Source organism: Populus euphratica, unplaced genomic scaffold (assembly GCF_000495115.2).
Source record: "Populus euphratica unplaced genomic scaffold, PopEup_1.0 scaffold144.1, whole genome shotgun sequence".
Taxonomy (NCBI): Eukaryota; Viridiplantae; Streptophyta; class Magnoliopsida; order Malpighiales; family Salicaceae; genus Populus; species Populus euphratica.
The window spans coordinates 496887-509936 of NW_011500010.1; the positions used below are offsets into that span (position 1 = coordinate 496887).

The 13050-nt window shown below is 32.4% G+C and overlaps 1 protein-coding gene across 1 annotated transcript; it reads left to right on the forward strand.

The window, feature by feature from the left end:
- Positions 1-511: 511 nt before the first annotated feature.
- LOC105141409 (lysosomal Pro-X carboxypeptidase-like) lies at positions 512-4834 on the forward strand. The gene is made up of 10 exons (XM_011048616.1): positions 512-1059; positions 1327-1516; positions 1707-1840; positions 2156-2268; positions 2366-2489; positions 2967-3122; positions 3723-3878; positions 4019-4098; positions 4195-4244; positions 4485-4834. Exons 1-10 carry the CDS (start codon positions 682-684, stop codon positions 4616-4618), a joined length of 1515 nt encoding a protein of 504 aa, XP_011046918.1. The 5' UTR covers positions 512-681; the 3' UTR covers positions 4619-4834.
- The last annotated feature ends 8216 nt before the right edge of the window (positions 4835-13050 follow it).

Sequence of the window (13050 nt, forward strand, 5' to 3'; positions counted from 1 at the left end):
TACACTTACAAAGATTGTCAAATACATCCCTAAACATACGAATGATTATTTTGAAAAATAATTTTAATAAATTTTTAAATAAAAAATATTTTTTAAAAAATATTATCACACTTATAAATATTATTAAGCACATCCCTAAATATACCTCTCCTTACTTCCCTAAATATATTTATCATTATTTTAAAAAATAATTTTAAAAAATTTTTAAATAAAAAATATTATTATCACAATCTCAAACATATTCTTAAACATACCTATCAATATTTATTAATCGATACCTTTCATGTACTAATTTCCTAAAAATGGTTTATTTTACACGGAAATGTCAGCGCGCACATGATTGTCTTTGTCTTGGTTGTAGAAAATTATCCGAGGACCCCAGCCCGTCTATCCCAATCATCATTTTTTCCAACACAAGCCCCCCCCTCTAGAAATGGTCAATGACTCAATATAACATAAAAAAATAATTTAAAATTAAAAAAAAAATCAAAACATAACGCCAACAGTCCAGCAAGAAAAAGTTGTCAGCATTGTAGCCCACAAAGCACTATCAGCTTTATGGCTTGTTCTTTACAAGCTGTTGATTTTTAAGATTCCTCCGTCTCTCTCTCATTTATCAAAGTTGAAGTTTAATTTCTCCTCGCTCTAGCAGAAGCTAATAGAAAACAAACCATCAGGATAATGGCTACTGGGTTCACATCCCTATTGTTTTCTCTCCTCTCCTTGCTGTTCTTTGGTATTTCATCGTTTGCTAAGCCCATACCAAGCTTCCCTTCTTCAATCATTCAAGCAGAGAAGATCTCTCTTTCTACCCCACATGAGCTCTACCATGAAAAGTTCTTCACTCAAGTGCTCGATCACTACACTTTCAGACCCCAGAGCTACAAAACATTTCAACAAAGATATTTGATCAACGACAAATATTGGGGCGGGGCGGAGAAGAATGCTCCAATCTTCTTGTACACGGGAAATGAAGGAGACATCGAATGGTTTGCACAGAACACTGGATTTATTTTTGACATTGCACCCCATTTCAAACCCCTTGTTGTTTTCATCGAGGTAATTATTTAATTAATCTCTCTCAAATGAAGAATTCATATATATACCATGGAATTTTTTGAAGTTTTTTCTTTTTAGTTTGGTTGCTGGGAAGTGGATGTAAGAGTGTAAGAAAGGTTTGAAATCAACCAAGGAAAAAGATTGCTTAGTTGTTCTCCATGTTTATTGGCTACCAAACAAGACGAATTAAGTAGGCTTATATATATATATATATATGTCCTTTTTATTGTTTTCCTTATTTAAATAAGTTAATGTGATTAATTGCAGCATAGGTTCTATGGAAAATCCATGCCTTTTGGGGGAAATAAAGAGGTTGCTTATAGCAATTCAAGTACACTTGGTTACCTGACCTCAACTCAGGCATTAGCCGATTATGCCACTCTTATAATTGATCTAAAGAAGAACTTGTCCGCCACCGACTCTCCTGTGGTGGTTTTTGGAGGTTCCTACGGAGGAAGTATGGCTTTCTATCCTTAATTAACACCTTTCCTTCTTCCTTTTCAATTTGCTCTTTACGCAGTGTCACCATCAGCATACCATCATGGTTCGTATGTATGTATGCATGCATGATTGAAATGTTGATGTTGGGAATGGAGGAATTTCCTAGGAAGTAAGAAATAAACTTCTTTTTTGGGGTACTATTGCAGTGCTGGCAGCATGGTTCAGATTGAAATATCCTCATGTCGCCATTGGAGCATTGGCGTCTTCTTCACCAATCCTCAACTTCGAGAACATAACATCACCATACAGCTTCAACAATATCATCACTCAAGACTTCAGGGTCCCCCCTCTCTTTTTCAATCTCAATTATTCATTAAATTTAAACTCCCTTCTTGTCTTCCTGCCACAATTAGAGATCATGATTAGATTTGTGATAAGTGATAAGGTCATAGCACAATCAGCTAAGCAGTCAAATCTCAAATTAAAATCTTACTATATGGTCCAATCTTAACGAGCCTTAACCACATAATCTATAATATACAGCAGCTAGCTAGAGGATATTAATTAATATTGTGATCATGATTATATATAGATTATTAATTAAAAAGGGTAGAGAGCTGAATATTTTAGTGGTTGCACTTGGAAATTAACTCAGGGAGAGAGTGAGAACTGTTACAAAGTAATCAAAAGATCATGGCAAGAAATTGAGAACACTGCAAGCCAACCTGGAGGCCTCGAAATACTTCGAAGGTCATTTAGAATATGCAGGTGAGGAGCATAAACTTAACCAGCAAGCTAGCTTTCATTGCAACCTATCTAGAATTTAATTCCTTTAATAATCTTGTTGGTCTCTTCTTACCCGCAGGAACTCCATTAGTGCAAGTTCTCTCCAGAGTTGGCTTTACACTGCTCTGGTCTATACAGCCATGACAGACTATCCCACCCCTTCAAATTTCTTAAGTCCCATGCCTGCCTATCCCGTTAAAGAGGTGCTTATCATTGCTTCTCTTCAATTGAGATTATATTAATGCTCTCCCTGATTATTTGGCTTAGTTTAGTCTTAAAGAAATAGCAACTATTTCCTTATCAAATTATTTATTGAAACTACTTTGAAATTAAAAAAAAAAATTGCTACATATGGTTGATTGATATGGAATTTTTTTTTTTGCTACATATGGTTGATTGATATGGAATTCACTTTCAACAATATTTCAAGGAACGTGTTCTTAAAATTATTTTATAAAAATAATTTTTAAATTAACACATAAATTGATAAATAATTTTTTATGCGTTGTTGAGAAAATAAATCATAAGCTACCACAGTACTAAATGGGGCCTGATTCTTAAATAAATTACAGGGGTACAATGGTATTTATGAACGGGGCCTGATTCTTAAATAAATTACAGGGGTACAATGGTACTTATGAAGTATACATACCGTGACAAACCACGTTTGGCCTCTGCAGATGTGTAAAGCGATTGACGATCCAAAGACGGGAAATAATACGTTTGCCAAGTTGTACGGTGCGGCTTCTGTCTACTATAACTATAGTGGAACTGCCACGTGTTTCAATCTCGACGACGATTCTGATCCTCACGGTCTTGGCGGATGGTCGTGGCAGGTATTTATTGCAGAACATCATTTCATGAAGTTTACAATATAGTACCACTACTTTTTAAAATCTCGCACATCTTTGGAAACAAGAAGATTGATTATTAACAATGAGAAATTCTAACATTTAGGGACTGAATTGATGTTGGTTCTATAGATGCTACAAATGATTACATTTTAACATCCACATGGTATTGATTGGATTCCATTTTGCCATGATTTCCTAAAGAATTTATCTAGATACTTTTTTTTTTGTGTAAGTATTTTTTTTAAAGAATTTTTTTTTTTTTGATATCCAATATAAAAAAATAATTTTATTAATTTTTTGTTTTGATATCCAATATAAAAAAATAATTTTTCAAAAATAAAAAATATTATTTTAATATATTTTTAAACAATAAATAACTACTGTATCAAACAAACTTTCAGTAAAAGGTGTTCAGATATATTGACTGGGCTGAAGCCCAGCATCGAAATTATTCATATGGGCAAGGCAAGGGAGCCAACGAACAAGAAACAGAACAGAACAGAGAAGCATGACAAATCAGGTTGAAGAAAAAATGTAAGGAGTCTGATGAAATTGCCCTTGTTTTGCGGGATTGATTTGCAGGCATGTACAGAGATGATACTGCCAACGAGTGGTAACAACAAGGACAGCATATTTACGGCTTCTGAGTGGAACTACGATGATAGAGCTACTTTCTGCAAAGCCTACTTTGGTGTTGAGCCGAGACCCAATTGGATCACAACCGAGTTTGGGGGCCATGTGAGTGCATCATTTACTATGGCATTGAGGGCAGGCATGCTTTAAGATTAGTGGCATTCATAATACTGTTGCACAGCAGACTAACTCGACAATACCACTAATAAGAATAATCAAATGATCTGACTGTCTGTTTCGAACAGGATATTAAAAGGGTCTTGAAAAGATTCGGCAGCAACATCATCTTCTTTAATGGCTTGAGAGACCCTTGGAGCGGTGGGGGGTATGATCGCTTTCTTATATTTTAATCGAACATGTGATTGTGCTGCAAAGGAGTTTATCCTTTTTTAGTAACGTGCTTTCTTCATGGTTATGACAGGGTGCTAGAGAATATATCCAGCAGCATAGTTGCTATCGTAGCAAAGCAAGGTTAGTAGATGATGAGTAATATAATTCATATATTATATTAAAATTTTATCTACTAATATATATTATAATTTTATCTAATAATTTAAATTATTAAATTCAAATGGTTTTTTAGCATCGAGTTCAAGAATTCAATATAAAATCTTCAAGATAAATCTGTTCCTGGGGCCATTGAAATCTACAAGTTCCATACCCCATTTGCTTTCCTTTTTAACAATGTTTTTTTTTTTCTTGGTCGCACAGGGGCTCACCATGTGGACCTGAGATTTGCAACCAGTGAAGATCCAAAATGGCTTCAAGATGTGCGAAAAAGAGAGGTCAGCATCATCGCAAAATGGCTTTCTAAATACTACGACGACTTGGACCCTGCATATTGACTCCCAGCTCCAAGAGTTTGGACCACGGGAATTTCCGCGTTTTATAAGGATTCTTCAACAAATTAAGCTATTCAATCACGCTGCAATCCTCAGGCAGACAGTCAACACTTCAAACTTTATTGTTTCATAAAGAATTTCAGTTGTGGAACGAGGCTTCCGAATGAATGAACTGAAAAGCGTACCTCAATTTTTTTCCTCAAATAAAAAAGAAAAAAGTTATCAAGTAAGGCCCATTGGATTGGTTAAGGATTGAAACATATGATTTTGACATGTTATAGTCTGGTCCAAATGCTTAACACACCTCACATTTTCGCACATGAAATGTTTCCATCACAACATCAAAAAGGTTTTTTTTTAATTAGGACGAGGCGCTGTTCTTGATGATAGTTTCCTCATTCCAAGGGCTTTTTGACCCTCTCTATGTTTTGCAGTATAGAACTACTGATTCTGACGGATTTTATCGACATGGCATTGCATATTTACCTCGTGGGGGTGCTGCCATTTGTAACTAGTGAAGGCAAATAGGCTACCTAGTCTGACTCCTACACGTTTATTGTAAGGCGTAGATTCCCAAATGGCGTTTTTGAAAGGACTAGCCTTTCCCTGCCTAACAAAGAAATGATAGCACATATCTGGTATATTAGGAGGAAGGGCGTCTGATTGATAACGGATAAGAGTACTTTTCATAGTAGCTGGCAAACTTCTTCGAAGTTAGGCCATGAATGAGACATTAAGGTCAGTCCACCATCCAAGATTTGGAAATGGGGGATTAGTCACTCCAAGTCCCTTTCGAGAGTCCTAGTCGTGGGAAAATGCAACTGACTTGAGAAACACCTGCATTACGAGTGTTTGGAAACAAGGATAAACTTATATTTTTAAAAATTAAATTTTTAAAAATATAAGTTTATCCTTGTTTCCAAACACTCGTAATGCAGGTGTGAAAAATTAATTTTTTATATTTTGGATTGTTTTTGTTATAATTCAATTCTGGGTTATTTCTTTAAAAATAATATTTTTTAAAAATAAAAAAATAAAAATAAAATAAAAGATATCAATGTGGATAAAGAAGACCGAGAAATTAAGCTGTAATTTTTTAAGGAAATGTTAAAGTCTAATTGTACTTTATTATGCCAAAAAATGAAGAAAACACAAATTCAAAGTCAAATTAAATGATTATTGGATTAATTTATATAAAAATTAAGTTCAAGGACATGATTAAATTTTTAATAGGCCAGTTTGATTTAATCATAGGCAAATTAAATTTTAATTATGTTTAAGAATTAATTTGGGTTAAATTGAAGGATTTAATTAAGTGCAAGGACTTAAGTATGCTTTAAATGAGTCCAATTAATTTTATTTGGGTCTTAATTGGTAAAACAAATTAAGTTTGAGAGCCTAATTTGAACTTAATTGAGAAGATTGGAATTTTAAGATACCAAATTTAATTTTACCAAGTTAATTGATTGAAATTAGGGGTCAAACTGAAAAAATTCATAGCCAAGGACCAATCTGTAAAAGGCCCTAAACTATAGTGGCTTAATTGATAAAATCTGGGGGTCAAATTGAAGAAATTGAAAGTTTAATGGTCAATTAGATGTTAAATTGTATAAATTCGATACCAAAGACCACATTGCAAAAGGTGAATAAATTTAGGGCTCAAACAATAATTTATCAGGGGTTTAATTGTATTAAATCAAAAGTTTAGTGTCAATTACGAGTTCTATTTAAAATAATTGAAAAATAAAGGACTAGATTAAACATCGATGAAATCCTTAATTCAATCCAAAACAACACCATTTTACATTAAGAGAGAGAGAATTCAATCCAAAACAACACCGTTTTACATTAAGAGAGAGAGAGAGAGAGAGAGAGAGGACCAGACGATGCGTCGTTTGGTCACTATTCATTGTCTTCCCCATTTTACTCGAAAGAAATTGTCTGGGTGCCTACTTTGCAGATGCATTTAATGCATCTAATATCTATCAAATTTGATAAATCATGCATGAAAAAGATTCTCTGCACTTTCTCTACAACCCTATATGGCTTTTTCAAGCTAAATGACAGGCCATCGATGCTAGCACCGGCCTAAAGAAGCCAACTCAGTCAGGTTTTTTTTGCAGATTTGACAACTCAGAATGATTACTTCAAGCTAATGGTTAGGATCCTTCCCAACTAAATCAAGGACTGCAATTTTTGCGCAGTATAGAGAAGATTGCTCTCTTCCACCTTCTGTAAATAAAGGTGGATTTCATCGTTTGAGAGAGGAGAAAATCAGGTTCAAAGTCGGCCAAAACCAACCCCTCTGCCTCCATTTTTGTAGTTTTTTCTCTCACTGTTTCTCCTCACCGTTCTAGCCACCAACCAGAGCCATCACCAGTTTCTCCACCATGGAAGCCAACACAATCACCAACCGACCACCAAGCTGCTACCGCAACTCTCTCTTATCTTTCCAACCTTTTTCTCTTCTATGTAACTTTTTCTTCTTCCTCCCACAGCAGACTCTAGCCACCATCACCTCAGTAAAGTCTCCTGTGCCACAGGCCAGACATCCTCAGTACGTGTAAGACACTTAAACCAGGCAACTTTCTCCTCATTACATAGCCTCTTTCTTCTTCGTCGAGGCCGTTGCATGCAGAATTCATTTCTGAATGCAGCAGCAGAATTATTAATTTTCCACTTTGGGTTGGGCCAGTTCTGGCTTTAATATTTATGGGGTGTAAAATTACTCGATAAAATACATCCCCAGGTATTAAAGATACAACGTGTAAATAAATACGATGCTAAAATTTAGACTTTAGAATAGTTAGAATTTAACCCGATAAGGTAGAGACTCTCTTATAAAGAGAGATTTGCCTTGATCTTTAGAAAAAAGTAACAAATAGAAACCTGACTTAGAAAAAATAATCAAATAACAAAGCATTTTATCTTAGGTAGGGTGTATTAGGGGTAATGTGTTTTCTCGTTGCATAACTAGTGCCTTACTCAGACTCTCGCAAACCATAGATTTCTAGTGATCATAATACTAAGTGGCGACTCCTAAACATTAATAATAATTTTATGATTAAATCCAAAAAATCTTTCCAACACACAATACCTCACATAGGAGGCACAACAAGTGCCTCTCGTAGTCTCTAGACGACGTCGCGGCGCTCGCACCCCCGTGACAGTTTTGATGTGTCGATCTCCAAAATAATTTTTAAAAAATAAAACCATCATTTTAATGTATTTCGGAATGAAAAACAACCGTAACCACACTCTCAAACAGACAAGTATTATTATTTTTGTGTTTCAAATATGTGTTTTTTAATTATGGTTTTATTTTTGAAAATTATTATTTTTTATTTTTTTATATTTTTTGATATGCTGATATTAAAAATAAATTTTAAAAAATTAAAAATATATTATTTTAATATATTTCTAAACTAATAATTGTTTGAAAAATACTTATTATCACATCAACAAACCAACTCTTGTTAAATTAAGGTAGGTAAACGGATTATGTCCAAAGCCAAAGTATTTTGGAATAATATGAACATGCCAATGTACTACTTGAAAAAAAGGTGAGGGGAGAAATCATAATTGTGAACACAAAGACACACAATATATGTATACGATTATATTAAAAAAAAAAGTTACTTATTGCATTAAAAATTGCAAAAGAAAATTAATCACGAGGAAGGATTCATAAACTCTAAAATTTCTACAAGTTCAACTCATGACTTCAATTCTTTATGACCAAAACATTAAATTTATTAAGTTTGAGCCTAAATTAAATTTATTGAGTTTAGACTCAAATTAAATTAAAAACTCAATTCAAATATATTTTATGATTCTTACTTTAATATCCTTCAAGTTAAGGGTATTTAAAGTAATTTTCATATAAATTTTACTAAAATATCCTTTAAATAAAGGACATTTGAGATAAATTGCACCTAATATATCTATAAATAAACAACAAAGCGATCAAATCAAGCACATCAAGCAAACAACAAGAAGAAAAAAATAAAAAAAAAAGACAACAAGCAGAGACTAAAATCAAACACAAATACTTGAAGTTCGTCAAGGAAGTAAAGGATCAAAATCATTAAATACTTGAAAGTTCTCTTAAAAAAATTCAAGTTCATCAAGGAAGTAAAGGGTTAAAGTCATTTTCTTCATCAAATCAAATCAAGTTAAGATATCACATAATTAAAGTTTTTGGGTTCATGTGAATGATTTTCATCTTCAACAAGTCAAATCAAGTTAACATCTTATAAAGTAAAAAATTTTCGGTCTCCTATGAATATCTTCTCATCAAAAACTAGATCCAAATCTGATTATTAATTAGGAATTCATGCATGTAAGTTAGTTTCCACTTGTTGTGATCAAATTGATTTTCATGATTTTAGCACTATTTTTTATTGAATTTTTATTGCATGAGATTTTGTGTATATAATCATAAAATAAAATAAAATAAAAAAGTTAATTGAATTTAATAGAACCCATAACATAACATTGATTGATTAAAGTTAACCTGATTTATTTTTGTTTTTTTCTTTGATATTTTTTATTTGAACTTATTGAAATAATAAGATCATGTTAAAACAACTCTCAATTGAATAAAGTTAAAAGTTTTGATATCTAAATTGTGATACAAAATTTAATGAAAATATCAAAAAGGTTTTTACCATCTGTTTCCTTCTATGTTTCAATTTTTTTTATTCAATTTGCAGCGATAGCTTGAGAAATAAACTAGTGATTAAATTCTAGCCAATGTCCACAGATTTCAACTCTTATCTTGCCGAATAATCAACAGAACCCATCAAATTTGTTTTTGTGGCTGGTAATCACCTCCAAAGAGCAGTTATGCACGACCTGTCATTCTCTCCCGCACAGAAGAAAATGATACGCTCGTGTAACACGAACGAACGCTTGAGAATGTTGACGAATTTAATGGCTTCGGAACTGCGGCACATGCCTTTCTACATTCCCAGAACTCTATTGAAGCGGCGAGTCAAATGTTTCTCTGGCTTGAACAACTTGTCCATTGCCACTGTAGCAATTAGAAGTCACGGGCTCAAGGGATTATGTTAATAAACCTCTTATCGAGCGGAACCCTACTTGCTGGCTACTTGGTCCCGCCACCACCACCACTAGCAGTACCATGCCACGACCACTTCCCTACACCGCACATGCCACTTGGCGATAACCCAGTTGCATCATCTCATGTTCATGGTGTCCCTTTTGTTGTACTTTGTAGTTTGTACACAAAAGATAAGGTAAGCGTGCCATGAATGTAGCAGCAGCAGGGCTGGTGGCAGAGGAGGAGCCAAGAAACCGAGAAAGAAAAACTTGAATTGTTTCATCTGGCGGGCCCACTTTCTAAAAGACAACATTGATCCGGTGGGCCCTTTAGCTGACAGAGCCCATGCAACGCATGCCTAATGCCGCCGTGCTTCCTGATAGATGGAAAAACTGGTTCCACGAACCATTTACTGCCAGGCCGCACGGCCAGAAAAAGAGGAGACGTGGCCTCCTGCTATATATGTAGTCTTGGATTTACTAGTGTTTTTTAATTGTTTTTTCCAGCAACGACATGAAATCCAAGCTTGTGGTTGTGAATATGACGGGAATTGTTATCTTGAATTTATTATTTAATTGATTAGTTTATTTCTGTTGCAATGGCAGGTAGCCAGTTTTAGGCCATAGTTTGCATACAGAGTGACAAACATGGAGATGGAGGCAGATATTTGCGAGTTTAAATGCTAGCTAGGCATATAGGGTGGAGACCGTGAGATGAGAAAGTTGGCTTTTGGTTCCTAAAATATTGAACCCCATGTGTCTACCGTTGGCTATTTAAAATCTGCCTATGGTAGATCATTTGTTAATATCACTTTGATCTGCAGAAGTAATACTCCCGCAAAATAAGAGGAAAAGAATATATTTAGTTTGGACTAGAAATTTACCACTAGACAAATGGTTTTTTCTTGCGCTTGGACTATTTTTTTTTAATGTGATAAAATAATATCTACATAACATAGAATTCATTTTTTACGTTCTAATTAGAGTTGGAATAATAAGTTACACTTCAAAACTTTCAAATTTAGTTACAGGAGTTATCATAACGGGATCTTGTCACCTTAATAAATGTAAAAAAAAATATTAGCTTTTCAATCTGCATCCAGATTATAAACTTATTGGGTTTAATTAAATTTTTTTAGTTTATTATATAATAAAAATATAAAAAAATAATTTATAATCACCCTAATTATAAAAAATAAAATTTAATCTAAAATTTAATATTAAATGATAAAATTAGAAATAAAAGTAAAAAACTAATAAAAAGAGCTTAAACACGTGACCCTAAATGACCCAACACAACTAAATCTAGTATAAAACACCCAGGTATGTGGCTTTGAGACAAACCCTCATATCAAGTTCAATAATTATTTTTTTTATAAAAAGTAATTTTTTTTAAAAAATAAACAATAAATCATTTGCTACTCATACAACCTTTCAACAAATAAGCTATGAAAAATTATCATTATTTAATTTTTCGCATCATAGATATCAGCATCCAATTGCTCACAATCACAATTAATAGTAAAGAGATTAGCCTTAGGAATCAATTGGTGTAATGATTTTATATTATCAGTAATTGAATTAATTACTATTACTTAAATTTTAAGTGATGTATTTTAACCAGTCAAATTTTAAGTTTATTTTTTAAAAATCATTAGCTCGAGTTTCACAAATTTCAAAACCACTAAAGACTTATATGGTCGTTAATTTCAAAGCATGTGAGATTATTTAAAATACATGCAAGTTGATCCAAATATCCATGTTAATAAAAAAAAACCTACTCTTCCCTTTCTTTATAAGAAAAAAGATTTATCGGTAAAATATGATCAATTTAATCTCTAATTTTATTCAATAATAACTCCATATGATCTATTATTAGTTAAGAGGTCGTGATATTATTTTTGTTTTTTATTATATATTTTTAAGAGCTAATTTTTAAAAAATAAAAAATTATTGTTTGTTATTTGTGTTTTTAAAAATGTATAAACCAACAATTGATTGTCAATTTTGTTTTAAATCAAACAAAATGGTTTTCAAAAGTTGTGGTAGTTGTTGTTAGTTTTTCTTCCTTTTGTCTAAACAAAAAATAAAAATACAAAAAGTTTTTAATTTCTATTTCCAAAAACTTAAAAACATACAACCAAAAAAAAAAACGCACAAATGATTGATACCAAACGATCCCTAAAGAGTCCTTTGATATTAATTTCGTTTTTTGTTTTATGCTTTCGAAAACAAGATTTGAAAAAACAAGCTAACTTCTTTGTTTTTAATTTTTTCTTAAAAATATATAAAAAACAATAATTAGTTGTTAAAATCTTCAAAACTGCACATGGTGGTGTTAAAGATCTTTCGCAAGTTTTAGTTTATAAAATTTTGAAAATAAAAATAAAAAATATCAAACCACCCATGATTTTTTTTATACTTAAAACTTGTTTCAAAAGTTAAAATCTTTTTTTAATTTAAAATATTTAAATTAATTTATATATACCATTAATAATTCTTAAGCTCCTAAATACCGGGTAAACTTAACAAACAAATAAGATACTATGACAGCTACTCAAATACTAAAAAAAAAAATCTTTCATAGCTGGGCCACAAACTCAAATAGATAAAATCTCCTTAACGTCGTCATGGTGTTTAAAAATTAAGGTCTAACGGAAAAACACAAAAGTTGCTGCAAGTCGTCGTCATGGTGTTTAAAAATTAAGGTCTAACGGAAAAGCACAAAAGTTGCTGCAAGTCGATTAGACCCGCCAAAATTCGGTCTAAGATACCGGCTTTCCTTTATTTTATGCACAGCTGTCTCTTAATGTATGGTCCATGTGCGTAATCCTCAGGTTACAAGGTCCACGGTCCCCATTCCAATGAGGTGACAATATTCTATAGAAATTAAAAGTTGGATATAGACGTCTGGAATTATTTTTTATATCAATAAACTATTCCGGTTTATCAATTGAGAATTTCTATCAAAACCACTTAATAGAAATATTAAATATCTACAAATGAAATATTTAAAAAAATATTTCAATTTTGATAGAAATATAGAGGAAAAGCCTTAAGACTTGATGAAAATACTCAATTAAAGATTTTAAAAAATCCAGGATAAAATAATATGAAAAATCACTTGATGATAATATTGAGATTATGATGGTGTTTTATAGTTTTCTCAATTAAATTTGAAAAAATTTTATTAAATAAAAATGCAAAGTGGTGAGATTATGTAAAGTATTTTCTCAGAAAAAGAGGGTTATCTCTTAATTAAATTCGATGAAGGTTAATTCACGCTTTTTGACAAGGAACATTGCATCTACAAAGATCATACCACCTTTTTATTTGAAGGATACCCACCACATTTATATCACCACGTGTTT

Bases quoted from the DNA above. Each gene is read 5' to 3' on its own strand.
- LOC105141409 (XM_011048616.1), top strand. From the start codon at position 682: ATGGCTACTGGGTTCACATCCCTATTGTTTTCTCTCCTCTCCTTGCTG. The intron at 2,269-2,365 runs GTGAGGAGCATA...TCTTACCCGCAG, and splicing joins AGGTCATTTAGAATATGCAG to GAACTCCATTAGTGCAAGTT. The intron at 4,245-4,484 runs GTTAGTAGATGA...TTGGTCGCACAG, and splicing joins TGCTATCGTAGCAAAGCAAG to GGGCTCACCATGTGGACCTG.